The sequence below is a fragment of the Triturus cristatus genome, chromosome 12 (genome assembly GCF_964204655.1).
Source record: "Triturus cristatus chromosome 12, aTriCri1.1, whole genome shotgun sequence".
NCBI lineage: Eukaryota > Metazoa > Chordata > Amphibia > Caudata > Salamandridae > Triturus > Triturus cristatus.
In genome coordinates, this window is record NC_140595.1 from 47,482,766 (window position 1) to 47,507,654 (window position 24,889).

At 46.9% G+C, this 24,889-nt stretch overlaps 1 protein-coding gene across 1 annotated transcript in view; it reads left to right on the forward strand.

Moving 5' to 3' along the window:
* Window positions 1-14,386: 14,386 nt before the first annotated feature.
* UBXN6 (UBX domain protein 6) overlaps window positions 14,387-24,889 on the forward strand; it is a 59,250-nt gene continuing 48,747 nt past the window's right edge. The window contains exon 1 of the mRNA XM_085639532.1: window positions 14,387-15,098. Within this exon, the coding sequence (XP_085495658.1) occupies window positions 15,016-15,098 (83 nt within the window). The 5' untranslated portion in view covers window positions 14,387-15,015. The remainder of the gene's footprint in view (window positions 15,099-24,889) is intronic.

Here is a 24,889-nt window from a genome sequence, read left to right on the forward strand (position 1 = left end):
TCTTGTGGTTGTTTTATGGTTGCATTTAACAGGCTGAAATAGATTTAAAAAAAAGACTCAGAGACATGTCGGTTTAAAAAAAAATCTGAGTCTTTCTTTTAACATTTTTTATCTCCCAAAATACAATATGTGTATACATATACATAACAGCACACTACACATATTTGACACTTCGGGAAGCTACTGGAAGATGGGATACTGGGCCACAAACATGGGGGTTGGGGTCGTTTGCCATTGGTGTCCTGGGTTCTGTCCTAATATGGACTTGCAAACGGGGCCAAGTACAACCTCTTTTGCACTTGAGTGTCAGGGTAGCAATGGCAAGCAGTCATAGGCGTCTCAGGGAGGTACTGTGGGATGCCTGACTGTGAGAAAGTGCCATCTTTCTTGCATGGTATGCCCCCACTTTTTGCTGAATTGCTGATGTACTTTGACTGAGTGTGCCCTGGGCTCCTGCCAATCAGGTATCCAGGGACTGTGTTCCTTCCCTAAAACTGCATTGAAGCCTACACCCAATTGGCATCTCTGGCTACATGTCAGTCCCTGGTAAATGGTACCCTAGGTACCCAGGGCACTGTAACCAGAGAAGGCCCCTAAGGGCTGCAGCACTTATTGTGCCACCCTTAGAGGCCCTGTACCCTGACACACACACACTGCCTTTGCAGGCTGAGTGTCTGAGTGCAGAACAAAACAAAGAGTCGACATGGCACACATCCCTGTGTGCCATGCCCACAACACACTTTCCTGGCATACCTCAGTCACCCCTCTAGCTGGGTGCCCTATGCCAGTGGTGTGGGTACAGGTGCATGAACCCTGTACCCCTACAGTACCCAGGTCCATTCCTGAGCACTGTAAGTGCAATGCTGCCATTAAGAGTATATGGTGCTGGGAGCTTGTCATCACGAACTCCACAGCACCATAATGGCAACACTGAAGACTGCGAAGTTTGGTATCAAACTTCTCAGCACATTAAACCCACACTGATGCCAGTGTGAGATTTAATGTATAATGCACGACAGAGGGCAACTTAGAGTTGCCCCCTGAACCTAACCCACAATCCACGTCCTGCCTGAGAGGCTGCCACCCAGCAGACATGTTGCTGGACCCCTGAGTAGAGAGCCATCCACTCTCCTGGGCCTTCAACAATGCACATCCTGGGCGAGGTGCTAGGTCTCCTCCCCCAGGATGGGCAGGGGAAGCATCAAAGGCATGCCGCCTTTGTGAGCCTCCCCAGACCACTTGCTGTACTCAGCAACTGGTCCCCACCGGTTCTAGCCCCCACTCTGGCGGGAAGACTGGCGGGAAAGCCCAAGTGAGGAAAGGTGGTATGCCAGGCTCTGCCAACCCCACCCCTCAGGTGGGGGAGGCGAGGTGAAGCACAACTCCGGGCTCTAGCCATCTTGAAGATGGGAAGCCCTACCCAATTAGGACTAGGCTACTGCCCCCCTCCCACAGGAGAGTGGCAGGATAGGGGGTGTACCCACCCCAGGGAAGGGACCCATTGGTCCCTGCCCTTTACCTACCTGTAACGGCCCTAAATGTAGTAATTAGGGGCACCCTGAACCTTCCTTCCTCAGATCCCGAATCCGAAACAAGCAAGAACAACAAGAAGAAAGAATACCTGCCGTGCAGCTGCTAACAAGAGGACAACACCAACTGACTTTTCCCCAGCCCTACAGGCCTGTCGATCCTCTAACCTGCTCCTGCTAAAACCCGGCGTCTCCAGCGGACAGCAACCTCGAAAACCCCAGAGGACCTGCCTGCCTTGCTCATCTAGAAGACTAGGACTCCCACGAGCAGTGGTTCTGCTCAAAACAAGCAACAACCCCTCGTGCCAGCCAGGAACCGTGAATCCAGCACACTCTGCACCCGCCGAGCCCGGCCTGTGCCTGAGTGGACAAAGCCCACAAGGACGTCCCCCCGGCGACCCAAGGACCCTCCTTGACGCTCCTGACGACACCTGCAGCCTCAGAACCAGGGACCCCTCCAACCGCGACCAGCAGAGGGCCCCCTGTGGCCAGCTCCTGGGTGCCTACCTAACCTACAGCTTCCCAACTTACCTCTCGGAAGTGGTGGTCACACCTGAAGAATCTCCGCCCCCAAGCTTGCAGCCTTTGTTCATCTAGTAGCTTCTCCATTGAAATACATTTAGAGCCCGACGGCTCAAAAGCACCCTGCACCCAGCTGCCCGAGTGCCCCAGAAAGTGCAACATCTATCCTATTCTACTTCCCCACTTGCCCTGTGTAAGTGACCAGGAGCCCAGCTCCCACAGCCGCGTGGCCTGCCTGCTAGCAGCCACCAACCAAAGGCCCCCTGCCCGCCATAGGCTAACATTGGGCCTAACTCTCTCTGCACCCGGCTGCCCCTGTGCCGCTGAGGGTGCAACAACTGTACCTACCTGACCCTGGGAGACCCCTGAGTCTATGCCCAGAATCATAACTCTGCCAGTCGAGTACTTACCTGAAAGCCGATAACCTACATTTTCTTCATAGGGTAACATTGACTGGTTTCACTTGAAATTTTGTGTCGAGTTTTGAAACTTTAATAATTCACTAAAAATCAGCCGATCAACGAAAACGAAATTACTCACCTGGTATTAGGAGAGATCCCAGGGCTGGATCTTGGTGCCCAGCACTGACCCTGAAAAGTAATCACAACTGTACTTACCGATAACTTGATTTTCTTGCATAGGATAACATTGCCTGGTTTTCTCCAGAAATTCTTCTAAGTGTCGATTTTTGAAAGAAACAAATATTCCTTAAAAATCACCTGTGTAACGAAAACGATTTCTTTCAACTGTTTACAGGAAATGCACCAGGGCTGAATCCAGGATCCAGCCCTGAGTAAGAAAGTCATACGCAAAGTAACTGAAATTGCATTTACTTAAAAACTCCCATTGAGCTCAATGTTATAATGGTGTTTGCATTGTGTTGCCTATTGCAACAACTGTGACTATTGCATTTAAAAGTCTATTACTTATTGAAAGTATACAACTACAGCATTTCATTCTGGGAAAGTATTTTTGATACCTATTGTTGATTATAAAATAAAACAACTATATATCTTTATATACAAAACCATTGCCCTAGAGTTCAGTTGTTGAGTGTGTGAGACCATTTGCTGACTGAGTGTGTACAACAAATGCTTTACACTGTCCTCGGATACTGCCTTACTGCTCGACCAAGCTACCACTTTAGAGAGTAAGGTTATATCTAACTTTAGCCTCTGCCAAACCTCTGGGGACAGTGGACTCTGTACACCCTGTTCCTTACCTTGGTACAGTATATACAGAGCTACTTTCTTACACTGAGCTCAGCACTCAACAGTCAATCAATAGACACAATAACGTCAACGTCCAGCCAACTGCTTCTGCTATAAGCAAAAAAAAGTACTTTTTATTCACATAGCAGTAGATAATACTATACAGTCCAACTTAATATACAGGTCCAAGACCCTTGGTACGATTCTTGCTTATGGCACTATTGCAGCTGAATGCTCTGTAACTAATTCCCTCCAGCTGACTCTTTGCTGTTATTCATATGTTGTCACTGGCAACTCAGCTGTTGGGGCTAACTGGGTAAAGCAGCTAGAGGGCCTGAAACACAGCCACTATCCACGCTTCCAGGTTCTAAGATCAAACAGAAGAGGAAACCAGATAACTGCATAAGCAGATAATGACAGCATCACTCCATGATACCCAGGAAAGGCCTTATTCCCATCCAAACTTGGTATCCTTCAGGAAAATGTAATGTGTCATTCAAGGCACGACCCATGACTCTTCTGCGAGCATTCTTCTGTTTTGAAATAATTCAGGGAGAGTCACTGAAATATCCATGTAGAAATAGACCTACATATTTGCCTATCTCTCACACCACATAGGAACATCTCTCTATTCACTTATGCATTACACCAAAATACTTCCAACAACCCACACAAAGTACGGCAGCTAGTTTCCTATCTCACCTCAGCCCACAGGGAGTTCCAGTGCTAATAACAAGAGAATCCAAGGATTATGGATGAAAAGTTTTCACCCACATTTTTGTGGCATGCTTCATCATCGGCCAGTCCACTGCACCGTGTGAGGACAGTGCCAACACGGTGGTCTCAACCTTACTGTAAGGGTGAACAAAATAAAGTGAGTCTGGTTAATCAAGAAGTCCAGATATTGTAATAAAACCACCTCTGCATAAACACAGGGGATTCCTTTTATTCAGTGGATACTAGGGCTGGAAACAATAGTCCTGAATGTTAATGTGAGTCAATGTCTCAAAACATCCATTACAAGAAATCAATGGCAACATGTTTCGGCCATCAGAAAGAATCCCTCTATAGAAAAAGCATTTGCAATGCAATAGGTCTCTAATTTGCGAGAGTTTAAGCTATTGGCATTGTAAATAACAATGCCTTTTATTTATCAGTTTTGATAATTAACAAATAAATTAAAGGCATTGTCATTTACAATGCCAATAGCTCAAACTCTTGTAAATGCGAGACCTATTGCATTTCAAAGAAGCAGCAGCCATTGTCCCGGGCTACTTGGAAAGTGAACGCGCTTTGCAGGAAAGCATGTTGTGCCTGCAGTAGGTAAAAATCATTAAAGAAAATAGTGCTTACAGACTAAATAATACGTACTGTGTAACAACCGAAGTAAAAGGGCCAGGCCTCATGGAAGGTTACAAATGAAGACAAAGCGGTACTAAGGAGGGATTAACAAAGCTATTAACGAATCAGAATCCGGCATTTACAAAGGACAATGACGCAAGCCAATGATAAATATGGGCGGAAAGCGGGCGGGGCTTCAAGTCCATACTCGAATACAGCATGCCTCGCAGAGCAGCACGTGTGCTGCCCAGGCTCGACCTAAAAACAGAGGGGGAGGATTCAGGGCTTTCACCGGGGCACAAAACCATACCCATATGGTGCATCCAGCATGTGTAATCATGCACCTAGGTAAGAATAGGTTTTACCTCTAGCCCTCAGATATTCGTCTAGTACCTGAAAAAAAGAAGCAAAATGAAAGCCTCACTTATATATGGATAAGTTGTCCACAGCAAGATGTTGGAAATTCTGAGGTAAGTTTCCATCTCTGTTAAACAGACGATCAGATAGAAAGCTTGTGTTGCACTAGTGAAACACTTCAGTCGTAAGTATGTCATGCATCAACACATGAGCATGCACCATTCGTGCTAGAACTTCACCTGTCATTTCCAGGGTCCAAGTCAACAAGTCAAATTGGATGGGGACCACTCCTGTAGTCACACACAAAATTTGTTGTAATCTTTGTTGTTAAAATAAGATGGTGAGATGTTAAAATGTAGAATACCAGTTAAGATGAGAACTAAATCATTGGAAGACGCCGGGGGGGCCCCCGGTAGCGGCATGGGAGGGTGCGGTCAGGAAATGGGGCAAGGCGGAGGAGACTACATTTAGAACGGAGGAGGCCCGAGGGATGCGCAAACACCCGATCTCCATGCCCTGGGCCATGCTCTTGCACGCCTTCACGCAGGAAACAGCGGCTGCGGCGCATACACAACCGATTGATCCCCTGGGGGCGCCGGCGACCCCGGAGCTCACCCTGGGAGCGACACGGGCAATCCAAGTACCCGGTGCCTCAGGCCCCACCGCCAGATCCCTCATAGGCTACGACCGATATCCCAGCCCATCCGGCCTCCCCCTCTCTGCATCTGGGACCAGCCCGACCCCCCCAGTCCCCCCCCCCCCACGTTGATTCAGCTCTCGAGCGCATAGCCACAGGCATTCCTGATAGACGACATAGTGCACCCCCATCCCCTGGTTCCCTGCCCCCAGTTCGTTCATAGTTACTCATTGGCGGCACTCTCCAGCCACTGAGACACCATCCACAGGGGTTCAATCACATTGCACAGCACCCCCGCGGCGCGGCGATCAGGGCGCGCTTTGGTGGGTCTTACCCAGCGGCTGATCCCGGCCATGCACCTGCAGCCATCCTTTTGGATAGGGGCAGATGGCCTGAGCGCCCACGAGACTGTGAGATCGGAAGGGCTGCGATTGGGCGCTCTTGCTATGTAAGTCTCTGAATCAATGGCGATACCAATTGTGCTTATGTATATTATTACCTATAAATGCCAATAAAAACGTTTTTCAAAAAAAAAAAAGATGAGAACTAAATGGGTTAAAAGACGGAAACACTCTTTTGTCCAAATGTGTCAGAAGAAAGGCATCTAAATTATAGCAAAAATTGATAAGAATTCAAAATCAAACTGTTGAGCCTTATGAGAACTATGCCCCGGCTATCGTAGACCACCGCACGACATTGGTCACTATCATGAAAAAGCAGGGAGATGTTGTTACCCTGTGGGACACCCATTCTACGTCACTCTACTCAACACCACCCTACGCCATGCCACTGCACTCTACAACAGTTCACTCTGCAACAGTGCACTCTACACGCCACTGAAATCTATGCCACTCTACTCTGCACTACTGCATTCTATGCCACTGCACTCAACTCCACTCTATGCCACTGCACTCTGCAGCAGTCCACTCTATGCAACTGTACGCTATGGTACTATATTTTACTCTGCATCACTTTACACCACTCTACTCTGCACCACTGCACTCTTCTATGCAACACTCTAATGTACAACACTGCATTGTACACTGCTGAATTCTATGCCACTGCACTCTGCTCCACTATACTCTGCAACACTCTATGTCAATGCACTCTATACCAGTCCACTCTACTCTTCTTCATTGTACTCCACCGGACGCAGCTCCACTCTAAGCCACTCCAATACACGACACTCTATGCCACTCCATACACGACACTCTATGCAACTCTGCTCTTCAAGACTCTACTCCACCCTCCTCTACACCACTAACTTTTGAGCCATGCTGAATTACAGTCACACTGGTGTACAACATGGCTAAAACACACTGGCAAAGCCAATAGCTCTTACATAGACATGCCCTGTCTGGTACACTCAGACCAGAATGGCTTTACTGCTGAAAGATCCACCACATGAAATGTCCGACAATTGCATAGGGTGATGGCCCTATTCAGCCTGCATCGTGTTAGATTTAGAAAAGGTGTTTGATACGGTGGACTGTGGCTACCTTTTCTACATGCTGACTAAATTGGGCATCACCGGGAGGCTTCAGAGACTCACCAGGCTCTTTTACACAGCGCCCACTGTCCGGGTAAAAATAGGCCATCTCATATCACCTTCCTTCTCAGTGAGCAGAGGGATTTGTCAGGGGTCTCCCCTATCGCCGCTCCTATATGCTCTGGCAATGGAGCCCTTGGCTTAGCGACTCCGTCAACAGGGCGAGTAGTGGGGTATGCCGTTAAACTTGGAAATGCATGTAGTTTCACTATATGCAGATGAAGTTTTTATATTTGTACGTGACATCCGAAAAGGGATTCCTGAGATCACAGAGATTCTTGCAGAGTACCAGAGGGCCTCAGGTCTGGGGATCAATTAGACCAAATCGTGTTTTCATCCACTCCAAGTGAGCTGCCCTTGGTGGGTACCCACTCGTTGAGTTGGGAGCGTCGAACATTCTGTTACTTAGGAATCCAAATATACCACAATATGCAAGACCTCATTGACGGAAACCTCACCAGAGCCATATCCTCTCTCCGCCTGCAAATGGCTGTCTGCAGCACCCAGCCACTCACAGTTCAAGGGAGAGTATCCCTATCAAAAACGGTGATGCTATCCCGGCTCGTGTATTTTTTCCATAACCTTCCTGTGCATATCCTGCGGTCCACCTTTCATGCCTTGCATACTGCAATGGGTAGTTCCATATGGAATAGGGGCAGGAGATGGGTGGCGCTCTGTGAGATGCAGCTACCAGTGGATAAGGGGGGCCTAAGGGCGCTGAATTTCTAGCAGTACTATTTGGCAGCACGCTTACAATGGCCTGCAAGATGGCTAGCGGGACGACAGACCGAAGAGGTGGGCTGACTGACTGTGGCTAGGGCACAGGCAGTGATTGGAGGTGCGATGCTCCCACATGCAAGACTCCCCTGAGAGGCTAACACCTTAGTGTGCATAGCATATGAAAGTTACCACAGAAGGATACGCCTGTCTCACGCTGCGCATTGTTCCGTTTTCCCCGGCAATAAGAATAAGCAATATTGAGCCAGTCTATGAACTCATTGTAAGGGACAGCCTGAGGACTTGGATGGAGGCCGCAGTGGTTACCATAGGCAACTTGTTTAGAGACGGTGCGCTAATACCTTTTGCCAGATTGCAAGAGGAATGTGAATTGTGGGTGGGACACTTCCTGGCCCACGGTAAGCTGGTGCCTGAATTGGGCTGGTTGTGGAACATCACTGACACTGACTAGTACATACTCTCCACATCATGGGCAGCGGCCGCCGGCTCATTGCATTGGTCACCAAAGCATTGGCATACATGACCCTTGACCCTCTACTAGCAACATGCAGATGCTGGGAAAGGGATATAGGCTGGGATTTGAGCCCAAAGGAATGGGAAAGAGCTGTACAATATCTGCGGAAGCTATCTCGTAATGCTACATTTCAGTATATCCAGCATAACATACTTCACAAGACCTACCTTACCCCTGCAACTTTACATAAAATGTTTAACTCTCCTTCCCATTGCCCCAGATGCAGCGCGCCCAACGCCAACATGGCGCACATGTTCTGGAGCTGTCCCACGGGTGAAATACTATGGCGGGAGGGTACAGGAGCACTGGTAGAAAGGCTTGCAGAAGCTGAAAAAAGCCCAAAAGATGACTAATCAATTCATACACCTAGCAATGCTCATCACTCGCCGCTCCATAGCGATGCACTGGAAGGAGAGCATAATCCCGGGCATACAACATTGGTGCACAGGGACATTGAAGTGAGGTAGAGCCGAGGCAGAGGCGCTGAGGAGGAAGGAAGGCCAGGAGCTGTGTAGGGTCCCTATAGCGGTTTCATGGGAGGCCCTCTTGCAAGATATGCAAACTATCCCGGACGCCGTCAAGACTGGACAGAGGCTATAGCGGCAGAGAAGAAATACATCATGCTCTGGTCTGACCCACAAATGACCTCCCTTATCTTTAATTCCGGTGACACTTTGCATGCACTCACCCCCTGCCCCCCCCCACCACCAGGGGTCCCACACATTACAACGCAGGAGGGGAGGTGAGAGACTGCTCAGATAAGACTGATGTAGCGCTTAAAGGTTTTGAAATTTGTAGGGGTGAGTCATATTCACCGTTAGTTGGCACCCACATATAATCAATGTATATTTAGATGTGTTGTGCGAAATGTATTAAGAAATGTATTAGCTATATCGCAACATAGAAGTGTTAGAAATGTGAACACATATTGTGAATGTATTCAGTAAAATGCATGACGATTAGTTTCCGTTCAATGCAATGTATTAGGTTAAACGTGTGACATGAAAAATTACTCATGTACAGGGCACAAGTCCTAAAAAAAGAAGTGGGGGGACGCTGTCACCGGAAGTGACGTCACAACAGGAATCTCATGAAAAGAAGTGGGGGGACGCTGTCACCGGAAGTGACGTCACAACAGGAATCTCATGAGTATTCATATGCCTTTAGATGACGGGGAATTTCACAGCACTGCTACCCCTGGTCTGTTCCTCGATGTCCTTTGCAACCCCCCCTCCCCCCCACTCCCCCGAGGGGGTGCCCCAGTTGCACAACGAAGTGCTCAAAAGTGCACAAGATACAGAAGGACACACATTCCAAGCGTTAACCGCCAACGCCTGCTCGCTCCGCCTCCCAATCACTCCAGCCTGCACACACCACCGGACAAATATTAGCATATCTTTGGTAATTTACGGGAAACTTCCCTCCCACCCGGGCTCTCTGCTCACACAATGCTGTCCAGCTTTTGGGCAGGGGGGACGGCGTCCACCCGGAAAAACCTGGTAAAATAAGTGGGGGGACGCCGTCCACCCGCGTGGTACCCCGACTCGAGCCCTGCTCATGTAGGTTGTTTATTCATGTATATGAAAGTAAAAGCACTAATGCTTAGAATGTGATTTAATAGCGTGTTTAACCGAGTAGAGGCCCGAATGCACATATATCATTGAGAAGAAAGGCCTGTTATTTCTTATGTTAGCTGAATGCGATAGGCCGCAATGATTTATTCTGGTAGAGGTTTTGGGCTGCAGTAAATTGTAAAGTTTAAAGATGCGAAGTATTTCTCCATCCCATGATCTCGCCGCAGGTGCAAGGACAGTTGGTTCGTTAGTAGAAAAGGTCTTTGTCTAAGAGTTGAATTATGGGGGAAGCCAGACATGGGAGTACTTTGGAATGTGCCAATCGCAACTCCTAGTGCGGACGGTGTCTGGGACCCAAGGCCAAGCTGATGGACGATGGAGGATGGACAGCTCTGGATGGAAAATTACTGGAAGAAGACCTGGTCGAGGAGGTGTCCCGGAGGGCGTGTTCTATGATTTGGGGTTTTGTATTAGGGACAGCGCCCCGTGGGTTGAGCAGAGAAGAGGTGGGCGAGGAGCTAGAAGGAGCACTTTAGATCAAGCTCTGTCTAAGTGAAGACTTCTTAGGAAGTTTCACTTCTGACACCTTTTCACGATTTCTTGGGTCTTAAAGGAATGTTAAGCAGGGATGTCATCTAGCATAGAGTAGGGACAGAGATGCTTTTGTTTAATGATTCCTAATATCGGCATTGGCTTGGTAGTTATCTACCTCATGCTTTTAGAAGTTGTACTTTTGTTTATATTTAGCCGAATGCGAATTCTTCGTAGAGTAGCATTTGTGTTAGTGCCTATTTACCTGTTGTGTCTTGTGCTAAGGTGCCTATATCTGCAGATGTTTTTGTTGATAATAAAATCCCGAGAGCAATAAAGATTGAGTTTCGAGTCCTTAATTATGTCAAATTGCGGAAAATATTCTCTGATAATTGTGTTTGCTCCCTCCACGCTATTGGGCAAGTAAAAAGGTTCAATCGACCAGAGTGGGTTCTTGGAGATAAATGGAAAACATGAAAATTGGGCCCCAGCAAGACCTACAGAGCAGTACACGCAAGGACATGGAAAAAGCACTGAGATGTGCGAGGGCATCAACTCGGCTAAAAAAGCGTACAAAATGGGACTCCTTTTTTGTATTTCAATTCTTTATAAAATGTTTGCAATAATAATCAAACGATCAGTAAACAAATATCTGCACAGAAACAGAAAGTGTCAAAGATACAATATGAAACATAAGCAGAAATAATACAAAGAAGAGAAAGAAAACAGCATAAGTAAAAATATCACAAATACCGCAGTAACAGACAAAGAAGATAAGTTGAAATATCAAAATTTTAATGTATTATTACACAAACAAAAAACTGATATGCAAATGATACATAACAGATGTATTTAAACCCACGAATACTGAAATACAATGAAGAATCAAAATCCTAGTAAATCTAAGAAGGGGCCCCATATATTATCAAACAAATGTAAATTGTAGTTCAGTGTATAAATCATTTTCTCAAGTGAGCCATATCTGCAAGCCAGGAATGAAGAGTTGGTATAACATTGGTTCTCCAGTAACGTAAAATATTAACTGCAGCTTGACTGAAAGTGGTGAAAATCCATTGAAAGGTATGACTGGAGATATGCTGTATTTCAGAAGTATTGTGTAAAAGTGATAAATACTTTGAAAGAGAGAAGTTGACACAGTAATGTGCTTTTAAGTAGTCTTTAATCTGAAAACAAAATGTACGAATATTGGGACATACCTACAGAATATGAACTATGGGCCTCATTAGGATGGTGGTCAGACTTACGCCATCCATTTGGAAACGGGACCGCCCGTCTACAAGTCGGCGGTCTCACCAGCCGAATTAGGATGCGACCGCCACCACGACGGTTGCAATGTCTATATTTTGTATTGCAGCGGGTGCTGCGGTCTTCAACACATGCCGCAGTACAAAAAATTACCATTACACATATCCCTGCACTACGTGGCAGACACCATGCGGTGTCTGCCACATGGTGCAGGTATATGTAGGAGGGCATCATAGGTGCCCCCCCTAAACCGCAAACTGAGGGCCAGGGGTGAAGAGGGGCCCACTACGGGCCCTCAATGTCCCTTTCCGCCAGCCTTTTCATGGCAGGTAAACCGCCATGAAACAGTTGGTGGGAAAGGACATCATAATCCCTATGGCGGTGCCTGGCACGCACCGTCACCATTGTAGGGATCAATGTTCCCTCCGACAGTTCAATGAGAGCCCGTCGGATCCGTGGCGGCCGGTCACTCCGATGGCCACCCATCCGACCCGCCATACTAATGTGGCGGCCGGAAAACAATATTGGGCTGGCAGTGGGACCGCCACCGACAGGCTGTCGGTGTCATTGTAATCAGGCCCTAAGTCATAATCTGGTGTTCTACATCTCCAACAAAGAGAATCGGTACTATATTTAGCTGAGTGTCATTTAGCTAGAGACCAGTGCCAATGATACAAATTTTTGAAATAATTACATTTAAGAAGGGAGTCTCGTAAGTTCTTTAATATAATTTTCTAATATAATGCCCCATTCTATGTCCGTACATTCCATATTCAAATGTGTGGACCACAATGATTTTAACTGGTTGGAGTTTTCAATAGAAAATGAGGAATTAATTAGAGGGGTGTATAGCCCAGAAACAGTACTTTTGAAATGTTGCCAAGTGTAGAGATATTGTGCAATTGGAGATTGAGATGTTAGATCAGAGGTCTCCAACCAGTAGCTTGTGAGCTACTGTAGCGATCCAGCTACCTCTAAGTAGCTCACTTGTGTGCAGCCCAGCTTATTAAATTAGAAAGCTTTTGCTTGGTTGAATTATTATACATATAAAAAAAATAATTAGATTGTGCGTTTTAGCCGCACTTACAGCAAGGGGAGAGGAGAGTTGAGTATATCTGGTAAATTGTAATAAAGGAAGATTAAAGTCATAAAGCAAATGTCCAGAGCATCACCACAACGTGAAGTAAAAAGTTTGTCACTCTAGCGGTTTCGTTAAAGTAGGATAAGTTTCAATCCACATAAGGTAGGTACAAAAAAGTTGATGATTCCAATCGTTTTTATTCCATATTCTTGTGCATATAAGGTTTCAAAACAACAGCCAACACGTGTTTCGCCGTACTCAATGACTTTTTCAAGGCTCTGAAAGGTATATCGGATTAGTTTGACGGAAGGTTCAAAGACGCCAGAATCCTGGCCCTCGGAGCCTCGGGGGCAGCAGAAAGGAAGTTCTTACCTAAAAGTATATTTGTAAATGTAGGCAAGCACGATAGTATCCAATTACAGGCAGTGCGGACACTGATAAGTCCAGATCTCGATACGTAGAAATCACCGAACGTCCGCAGAGTTTTTGAATGGACGTTCGGTGATTTCTACGTATTGAGATCTGGACTTATCAGGGTCCGCCCTGCCAGGCTCCTACCTTATGTGTATTGAAGCTTATCCTACTTTAACGGAACCGCTAGAGTGACGGACCTTTTACTTCACGTTGTGGTGGTGCTCTGGACATTTGCTTGACACTCGTTATATATAGGGGGTTTCCTCCTGTATAATTGACACTATTGGGATGACATAGTGTTATCCGTTTTCATTGAGCGTACCTGTATTACTTGGATGCTACAAATAATTTCCTGAAACTATGTATGTACTCGCATTTGTATAGACCACTGTCATCCTTCTAGTTCTGTGAATATTAGAATCATGTTGTGAATTTGAGAAAGAGTTCAGGCACTGAAGATGCATGAACAGATGAGCTAGACGGTATATCTTATGTCGGGGACTCCACTGTTGAGATCTGAAGTTTGAAAATGTTCTAATCTTTATGTACTGAACCACCTACTCCTCCCAAAATGTTATTTATGTCATATCCTACAGAATCTGTACATGATCTCACATGATGAAACATGTGGTGTTATGTAGCACGATGTAAAACAATCAAGGTGGTTAAAAACGTAAAGCAGAGGCAGCCCCAATACCATTGGGATGAAGTTCGCGCTATACAAAAGTGCAAAAAAAAAAAAAAAAGTAAAAAAATAGTATTTTGTTTCAGTGGGCATCTCGGATTGCACCATTCCTTGTTCAATTCGAGGCGTACTAGTCCAATATACAAAACAGACGTGACTAATAACTTTGAAAAAATCATAACGCTATGCATGCAAATAGATATACACTTTATTGTAAATATTTTTTTAATACAGTTTATTCTCGATACATACAAAAAAGCTATCGCTTTGATTAATATTCGCTCTGTTTTTGCCTTGAAACGTTCCAGTGGTTGCCCACAGGTTTCCCGCTCTGTGAAAAGCAGGCAATTATTTAGATTTTAAGTTGCCTGTCTCATCAGCCCATGTGACTTCCTCCCTCACCCCCAGCTGTCAGCGCAGCCGAGTCCCCTCTCTATGTCTATGCTGGCGGAGGCTCGTCTTTTTCCTGTTTTGATTGAGCTCACTTCCGGTTGTCAGACATCAGGTGCTGCCTTCGGGAAGGATTTGCTGGTTGTAGGTGTTGGCTTAAGTGTAAACAGTGCACCTGCCACCACACTCCCTCTTATGAGAAGCGAAAGAGGGGATCCTCTCGGTTTGTTTAGTTCCAGCAGCAGCCGGGGGTCCAGTGCATTGGGGAGAGGAAGGGAGGGGCAGGTAAAACTCCATAGTGCGAGACACTCTTCCTATCAGAACAGAGAAGAAGAAACCTCTCCTGGTTAACAAGGCGAGGTCTCCTTTCACATGGAGGAGAGATGGCCAGCTATGTTCGGTAGAGACTGCCCCCCATAGCAGACCCCTCACCCCTTCAAGGAGGTTTGATACCTTTATGGTAACCTGCCAACCCCCCTGCCCCAGCACACACGGATAGGCTGGAACTGACCTGTCTACTTAATCCCTCCCTTACCACGTGAGAGACTCGCGAGCCACCACTAAGAGAGGAATGAAACCCAGAGATAGAAGTGTACCCACATTTCAATATCTGTGAACAACGAGAGGGGCGCTGCCCCCATCCCCTCTCCCTGGCCCAGACAGCCATCTACCAGCCATGAAGAAATTCTTCCAGGGTATCAAGAACGACATCAAGTTTAAATCCGCCGGTCCCGGGCAGAAGCTGGCAGAGGAAACCAGGTAACTGGTCGAAACACAGAGGTAACGGGGTGGGGGAGGACTTAACCATATGAATGCAAATATAAATATACAGGGATCAAAAGGGGGGCACAGGCGTAAAAGCTGTTGTATACATAGGAGAGGGGGGAGTATTGACGTAAAGAATATGGGCTATACACACTGTGATCTAGGGGACGGATAAGAGTTGTTGCAGACGCAGTGGGTACAGGATCTGGTGGGTCCAGGCACAGAGAGTGAGAGACGGCAGTGAGGGACATTACCTCCTTTTAGAAGCCTTATTCTGTCATCTTCCTGACATCTGATAGCCTGCGCGAGGGACTGGGCTTGCTGTTCGCGTGTAAATCCTGTGGTTTGGGATCACCAGGCTAACCTGGTGGCACAGTAAGCGCTCTGCAAACCTCTGACCGTCTAGCAGTAAGATACTACCATGGAGACCTGTATGCGTCAAGGGCCTGTATGACATCATAAAAACTGCTACCTCACAATGGAATGCACATAGTATTCTGTACAGGAGAATGTACAATGCCCCGAGGCCAAGTCCATCCAGGAAGTTGACTTGTGAATGTAAGTGACCCCGAAGTTTTTATTTCTTCCACACTTGTTACTCATTTGCCCTTTATAATTAACCGAGGAACGCCACAACCTACCTGTTATTAGGTCTATCTCTGTTAATATACAGCTGACGTGTAGTATAGATTAGCAAACATTGAACTTGCTGGATTGAATCAGAAATCAATTTAGATACGTTTTTTAGTGATATTAAGTGGATTGAAGCAGATTGAATCTTTATTTCATGCTTCCTTCTACCTGTACTATCACTTTAACTCTAAGTAAATGGTGTGGCGTTCTAGAGAGTTTGAAAAATGTCTAGAATTAACAGATCTTTTCACATTAATTAGGAGTGATAGTTTTAATCTTAAATAGCGTGTGTGTGCGCGACCTCTATAGCACAGACATAACTATAAGCAATTTAGTTCTATACAAGAGCAAGGTGTATAGAGGTTGGAGGTGATTAACAACAGGGGAAGGAAAGTAAGTGAATGGAGTTGCAGCTCAGGCGAGTGTTAGGTTATATGGATTATAACATAATGTGTATTTGTAAAGCGCATGTTCACCCATGGGCATCTTGGCGCTGAATACCAGATATTTATTGTTACCCAACTCAGTGATACTTATTTTATCGACCTCAGAAGATGAAAGGCTGAGTGGACTAACTGGGATTTAAACCTGTGCCCATGAGATGAAACACAGGCCCCTACAGAGGACACATTGGTCCACCAGACCCTGCATCTGGTTATGACTTGGGAAATTTGAAAAAACGGATTGTCTTGTAATTTATACCAATGTAATTGATGGTATTTAAGTGTATGTTACTTTATTGTCCCATAGTCCCTTTTAACCCCCTGTGCACCGTTCTCACTCTTTCCCAGTTTCCCCCCAACTTCTTTCTGCCAGTTGGTATATGCCATGTTCTGTTGACAGCTGTATGACAGAGTGGCAGCCAGTCAGCTGATGTGGCTCAGTTGTTGCCTTGTAACTTAAATAAAGCGCTCTTTGAACCTTTTAAGGAGTGCCTTTTTTTTTTTACTTAATACAATGGCGACAAGGATGGGATTCTTAAGCTGTGCAGGGTGCAGCCAGTGACAGCCTCTTCCCTGACAAATTTACGAGAGCCACCACTGTTCCATAAAGCGACAAAGGGCTGTATCGTGTTGGAGTTATGAGGAATGAATAAATACCTCACTATATATGACGGTAACTGTCAGCTGAGGTGAGGTATTCGATGAGTTGTGTATTTCTGTATCCTAAAAGAATGTCAGTGGAGGCTTAAGAGACTCACTGTGGTGTGCCCTAGAGCTGTTTTTACACATCTTGGCCTGGTGTATAGGTTATGACCAGATCATGAGTGGGTTGCTGCTCACTCATGGGGAGTGTCAAACCTTTCTGCCTCACTGCACTGACTTGTAGGGGTCTATGTGAGCAGCTCTGTTTCAGTACCCTGGTCTGTGCGTGGTTTACTTCACAGCTTTTGGCTTCGCTGCGCAGAGCAATCTGTGCTGGGAGCGGCGCTCTTCTACACTCTGGGTGATGTGCAGTGCACCTCACTGCCGTGCAGACGCTGTAGGCAATTTTGAAGTAGTGCGTGGGTACCGCTGTGGGCGGCGTCCTTGCCAGCAAATCAAGGGTCACAGCCATCTTCAGGAGGTGGCACTGCATATTGTAGAAGTCTCAGGAACCTGAGTTGGCAGAGTTTAGTAAAGTTTGTAGATTTATATAGCGCAGCTTATCACTCGTGAGGGTACCCAGGCGCTGTCCATAGGCACCGGGAAATGAAGTGATTTGCCCAGAATCACAGGATGTTGTGCCAATGCTGAGACTCAAACCCGGATTCCCAGTTTCCAAGTCGACAGTTCCGGCCGCTGTGCCACATCCTCTGTCGGCATAGTAGAGTTCAGCTTACGTCGGTAACAGGTGAGGAACAGCCTTCTTACTGCTTGCTCCACATACCAAATGTTTGGGACACCTTACCTTTTGTCTGGTTAACAATGTGCTGAAATGTCTTATATGTATGTTGCATCCAGGCTTTCCACGGACATTAGAGACCTCATATACACAATAAGAAAAAGGGGCTATGCATAATTTTATTCTATGGAACCTTATCTGGGCACATTTAGCCTATTATTGATTATACTAACTCTGGTGGTTCCTTAAACTTCTGGCATATACATATTTGTGACTGGGAATAAATAAATATTTAGTCATGACAATATGGCTGCAGCAAGCATGGCCCAGCCTCTTCCATTTTTAGATGATAGGAGAACCTGTTATACCACTGGAGGGAGTGGGCAAAACTTTTCCAGTTGTACCTTTTAGCAATTGGTGGAGGAAAATATTTAGCACTAAGAAAACAAACCGTGTAGGAAGGTGGAATCTGACTGCATGGTTACCCCCACTTTTTTCCTGGTGTTTTGCTGGTTTTTGACTAGTCTGACTAGGATTCTGCTAATCAGGACCCCAGTTTATCTGCTTTCTCCCTAAATTGGTTGTGCATGTACTTTAGGTACACTTCAGATTGGATACTGGGGTACCCTTGTCAGTCACTAGTATATGGTACACCATGTACCCAGGGCATAGGTACCCCAGAGGCCTCCCAGGGGCTGCAGCATGTATTATTGCCACCTCTGAGAGACCATTCAAGCTGACACCACAGGTCTGCTACTGCAGCCTGTATAAGGTGGTGCATGCATCCCTTACTTAGATATAGGTTCACTATATCTATTCTAAATCACTGCACATATAAACCTATCAGTCACCCCTATGGCAGGCCTTATCAATCCTGAAGGCAGAGTGCTGGGTTTTATGTGAGAGGGTGCTCCTGCATGAGCAGAGCCCCTCTGCAGCCTTCGGAAATTATTTTTCGGGGTTGTTTGTGATGCTGCCAACCATATATATTTAAGTGCATTATAACCTAGCGGTAAATGCTAACTTTAAAACGGCTGCTTAGAAACATGTAGTGTTTGGTGTCAAACAACTTGGAATCATACCTCCCCGCCTGGGGGAGGTATGATTCCACCCTTCTAGAGGGACTTATGTGAAACACCCGTACACCCGGTACCAACTTTCTCGACCTGGACATCACAAAATGGATGCTGCCAGCCACAGACACGAGTCTGCTCTCCTGCTGCTGAGCCAAGCTCCAACAGGAGAAGGCTTGACAATAGGTTTCCTGTCACAGGGAGGTGTGACCACCTCCCAGACAGGATTTAGTGTATTGGGGCTAGGTGGGTGCACTCTGAGAGTGTTTGAAGTCTGCACTGGGGGTACATTTGGTGTCCCTGTGCATAGTCCAGTTCAAACCAGTTGCAGAAGCCATTGGCTCCTGTTCTGGCGCGAAACTGGACAAAGGTGTAGCCACCCCTCTCTTCTGACCCTCCCATAGGTGGGTCCCCAGAGTTTGTCCCTCCCCTTCCTTGGGTATAAAGTAGGAACCCGGACTACAGGACTTTAGATTTTACCTGGAATAAACTCTGCTACAGAAACCAAGTACTTCTACGATCTACACTACGCTGGATGACTGACGAATCTCCCTTGGAGCAAAGGAGTTGCTCCCCTGCAAGGCAAACACCTTTAACGCATCTGACCGGTTTGCATCTCCCGAGCTCCTGAGAACTCCGAAGAGTTCTGCAACACAGGAGATGGGTTCCCGAGGTCTCTGAGGTCTATCTGCTCTCTCAGCAATTCTGAGACCAGTATCCCTCGTGGGGACTGTGCAACCCAAACCCCTTTGCACCGTATAATTTTGCAGCAGCATATGCTTTTCGGCGATCCCTGATGCTGTGCTTTGGGCTACTTGTAGTCCTGACCCGAGCAGTATTTCCACCGAAGATTTCCGGTCTACACTCCACGGGTGTTCCGTGGGCTGGTATTTTGTGATTTAGCTCGAGGTCCCTTCGCGATCCCTGGTCCGTTGGTCTGTGGGTCCCTGTGAAGGTAACTTTGACTTTCCATGGGCTTTAACTGGTTGTTTCAGACGTGCCCTGACTCTCCATAGCTTGGAGAGTGCCCAGGACCTTGCTGGTCCTCACCAAAGCTTATTTCCTCTGCCCGCGTGGGTTGCAGTTGCCAAGGCTTGTTGTGTTCAATCCGGACACTGACCCCCCCAGCACTTGCTATCCTTCGTGGGACAGCTCACCTCTGGACTTTGGTAGTCGTCGGCGTCTCCTGGTCCCCGTGGCTGCAGAGTCAAGCATCTCATCATCTCACCTGAAGCACCCAACATCGGTGGGCATTCGTCTGTCGTGCCCCTGGTCACTCTGAAGTGACCCAGACTCTGTCCCCTCTGCTTTCAGGTTCTTCTCATCTTGGATCCAGGCTTGTATCCCTCCGGACACTTCATCTTCCCGGCAGCAGCACTTTTTCGCATCACGCCATTTAAAACGACGAAGGTTTCCGACACCAATTGACCCCTATGCACCCGGCTCCTCTGGGATAGGTAACACGAGTTTCTCGGTACTCTCAAGGGTGCTGGCCTTAGAACCTTCTATGTTCCAAGGGGTTTGCTTAAAGTCCTCTCCGAAGTTTCCTTAAACTCTAAAATTCCAACCGCGACTTTCCCATAAAGTTGTACTGAGCTCGCACCTGTGTTCACACACTGCACCCCTCCTCCGTGGGTCCCCTGTGTCACTACTTTGGGTGATTCCTTGGGGTCCCAGCGATTCTACGTGCTCTAAGCACTGTGTCTAGTTAAGTCGTGGTTGTTATACCACTTTCTTAGTATATGGTTCGGTCTCCCCCTGGAGCCCGCTGTGTATTGTGCTATTTACTGTCGTTCTAGTGACTTAATATTGTGTGCTTTGTGCTCTAATCTCATAAAGAGGTTAGTAGAGAGCGTTTAGTAATAAATACATATATTTTATATATCTCTTTTGTGGTTCTCCTTTCATTTGGTCATTCAGGAGGTTCTGATCTGGTAAAACAAGCTGCTTTACATTCCTTCGAGACTTAGCCTGAAGGCTGCTCTCCATAGCTACCACTAGGATAGCTTTCAATAAAGGTTGTCTTAACCTAATCGTCTATAAGGGTTGTTTGGACTGATACAAGGTGCCCACTTTAATTAGTGGACAGCATATACCAGGCCAACGTCTCACAAACAGCACATATTGATTAACTTAGGAATCCAGGGAAGGAAGGTGTATGAGAATTTAACAGAGTCAGAGTATAATGGAGAGGAAGGTGAAGGTCAAGAAGACCTATATCAGATGACTTATCATAAACTGGAGAAACTCTTTGGTCAGAGGGTGAATATTGTTTTAGAAAGCCACACATTTTTTTTGTACGGGACATGGAAAAAAATTGAGAGTCACAAATTACATTGCATGTCAAAGAGGTATGCCCAACGTGTGTGAATTTGGTCCTTTGTGTAACTCCTTAATCAGAGACCAATTAGTTCGGTGCACAAACAACCCCAAAATTCAAGAGAAGCTGTTGACAAAGAATCCTGATTTAAAAGAACCTGTGGACATTGCCAAAAGGGTAGAGCATACAGCAGAGTGAATAAGAGAAATGAAGCAAAGCAATGTTTCAAACACAGTACATGTGGTGAGGAATCGTTCTGGTAATGAAGAACAGACAGGAGATGTTGAAAAAGGGAAAAAACCATGTGAGTCACAATTCAAAAGGAAAGTACAAAATAAACAAGCATTTACAATGCAACGGTCTCGGCATTGTTAAAGTTAGAGCTATTGGCATTGCTCATGACATTATTTTTGTTTATGTTTTTGTCTTTAAAACATTTAACCCCTTCGCTGCGGCGCGAATTCCGCCGCAGCGCTGGGGGGGTTTGGGGGCAGCACGGTGGCGCGGTGCTCATGACGGAACCGCGCCGTCATGAGTCACGGGCGAGCTGTGCTCATGACGGCCTGGTTCCGTCACGACTCCGCCCACTCTCTAATTCGCCCGCACAGGCGGGGAATTCGAGCCGCGTGGGAGGAGCGGCCGCTCCATGACGGAACCACGCCGTCATGAGCACACGGTGCCCGTGGCTCATGACGGCGTGGTTCTGTCAAGGGCACACAAGGGGTTAAAGAAACGGCATTGTTATTTACAATGTCAATAGCTTAATCACTCAAATGCGAGACCTATTGCATTTGCACCCACACAGAGCCACCCACCCACACACACACAGAGCCACCCACCCACAGAGCCACCCACCCCCACACACACACACAGAGCCACCCACCCACCCACAGAGCCACCCACACAGCCAGCCAGTGCACTCTAGGGCAGTGCTTAAATTGTATAAAAAAAAGAAAGTGCCAGGGCTCTTGACAGAAGGCCATTGCAACTTGCACCACACATTGTCCCTGACATGCTGCTAAAGATTATAACAACACAACTAGTAACCATAATTTCCGGATATTGTAATTGGATAAACAGTGGTGGTAAATAAAATACCCAGGCTGGGTGGCCTGCTCACGTGCGGGCCTGAAGGGCGGAGTCTCTTACCATCCTCATCAAGGCGCCTCGTTAATCCACGACAGCTGCTCAAAGCGCTACACTTGTAGCGTGGAGTATAGTTTAGTTTAGAATAACACTGCTAGCTAATGAGCAGTCATTAGTAAGGTTTACCAGTTAGCTACCTATCTCGGAAAGCCATGATTGTGCTTCGACGATTATATCAACCAAGAAGCACTTCCTTTCTTTCAACTAGTGGTAGAAATAAGAACATGTTGGCCAAAATTCTAGCAGTTTATAGGGAAAATACGGTGTCTTTCTTTTAATCACAATGTATTGGGGCATCAGCGCGCTTGTCACCTACAAGAACAACAACTCCCATAATGATGGGGCTTGCAGTGCAGGCACTGTTGTTTTGGACTTAAACCATTTTACACCGAACTACACTTCCCAGAAGACCACCGGGAAGTGGCAGCGCCAATGTACATTAGGACCAGGAACTGGCCTCATGGGATAGGTAGTTCCATTACCAGACCCTGAAGCCGTAAAATGTAAGCGACTGAACTACATGCCCCACAGTGCTCCACTGCCCTGAATTCCACCGGGCATGCCGCCTCGAGAACCGCTACAGCCACCGCACGTGGCTGCAAATCTGTATTTTCCCCACCTTCCTTCGCGCCGAGTCAGACAAGTACCTCCACTGCTCAATTCAGCCTCCTGCTCGTTCCGCCATTGCCGCGGCGGCTCCGGTTGCCATGTCCCTGCCCTGAGCCCTCTGGTCTGCCGCCCAATGGCATCCATGCCTGTGATACCCCGCCCCTTCGTTGAACATTTCATCCAATGACAGCGAGGCGTGAAACGCAGACTGTGTACTTTACTGTGCTACCGGCATTCACAACAAACTTCGCGCAAACTGAGACCTAAAAACGCTGGCAACCCCGTTTTCTTCATTTTGTGGGTCCTGGGTCGAAGTATTTATTTATTCATTCTATGAAACTCTGACAACCCTGTCAGAAATGCTAGTATCTGCAATAAAGTTACGCGAGGACTAATAGCGCTGCAACGCCGATAGCACATTCTTAAGTCTGCCTGCTCATCGTGGCAAAAATAAACATGAGGTCACACTTTCCTGTGTTATGTTTTTCCAAACATTTCATGGTTAACTTTCAGTGTAGCGTTTTTTTCCCTTGTCAAGTCTGCCGCTTTTTCTGTGAACCATACCTCTGGCATTTCTCCACGCAGTCCGGTTTATTTCACTGAGGGGGTAAAAAGTTAGAGGCTTATTAAAATTCCTCCTGCTGTCTGCCCGGGCTGGAAATCCCCCACATGCTTCGCGCCGTCCAATGGGGAGCCCTCGCCGCGCGACGCGCTCTTGGAATGGAGTAGTGGGCGAGAGAGGGAAAGGTTAGGCGGCAGAGCGGGCCACCAAGATGCGAGGACGTCCGGGGACGCTTCAAGGCGCACTTTCGAATTTCCATCCTTTGGAGTAAGGCGGCGTGGCGCAGCTGAAAGTCTTGAATAAACTTCCAGGCTTGTTGGCGAGGAGACGCACTCTGGCAGTTGTCTGCGTGGGGGCAGCAGCGACTGAGCCCTGTACGGGAGCAGACATGAATAAGCCGCACTGTCTGATCAATGAAGGGAGTGGCCGCAGTATTTAAAGAGGGAAAACGCGCAGATTCGGCATCATTACGCCGTGGGTTTGTAGCTGTTCTGACTCAAAGGGAAAGTTTCTGATGAATCCGCGGATGTGGAGTTTTATTCCGCCCAGGCTTACATGTTGAGCTCGAACTGGTTTCCATTTCAGGGTGCTGGCCAATTCGTAGAAAGCAGTCCGCGGCGTGCGCTTCACTTACCTGGGGAAAATGAACCTCCTCGGAGTTGCAAGCGCGCTTTTGAGTGCAGGTAAGATTTGCGTCATTAATCTACTTTCATGTGTGCCAGACAAGTGCATGGGTCCGTAGCTATTTTTAGATAACGAATACCGCCTTACCAGAGCAGCAGCCAAACAGGGGAGCCGAGAGCAGGGGGAGAGGACGAGCACACCACTGCCTTTCTCCGAGGTGAAGCAGAAATGCCTCGGAGAAACGCAGCGGCGGTTTCGGATTCGGGGGCGTTTCTCGGGCGTGGCTAAAAAGTGGAAAGAAGAGCACGGAACACGCCCCCGAATCTGAAAAAGACGGAGCCTATTTGGAGGGACGGCTCTCTCCTCCAATGGCTGGCCTCCGTTTAGGAAGCCAGCCAATGGAGGAGAGCCAAAAAGAGAGGCGGGCTAAATAGCCACTCTAAGCATCATAAGATCTCCGGACTTCCGGTTCTGCCTTCGGCAGACCGGACGGTCCCTCGACCTAAAAAGGAGAGAAAAACGAGTGTTATCATTCTGGGAAGTACAACCATCTAGCAAACAACCCTAGTTTTCCTGCACACCCCAGTGTTTGTAGAAAATGCAATAGGAGGGGACATTATGCTAGAGTGTGTAAGAACCTGAAGGTACAGAAAAACGTGCATTTGGTTGAAGAAGCAGATGAGCGTGTAAGTAAATATGTGTTCCAAGTAGCACCCAATGAAATAGTAAGAGTAATTATCCCACGTGATATATGATTAGATGGCGTAACGTTAAAAGTCCATGCTGATTCGTGTTCACCCTATACTTTTATTGATTACAATATCTTTCAAGAGAAATTCAAGGGCAAAGGGGTATGTCCTCCAGAAGGCGAAAATCAAGCCGGGGGATGCAATAAAGGTCCTATTCCCTTGGTAGGAATGTTAACTATGCAAATAGCTTTCAAGGACCGTTCTACAGTAGGAAAAATTTACATTGCTAAAAAAGGATCTAGCTT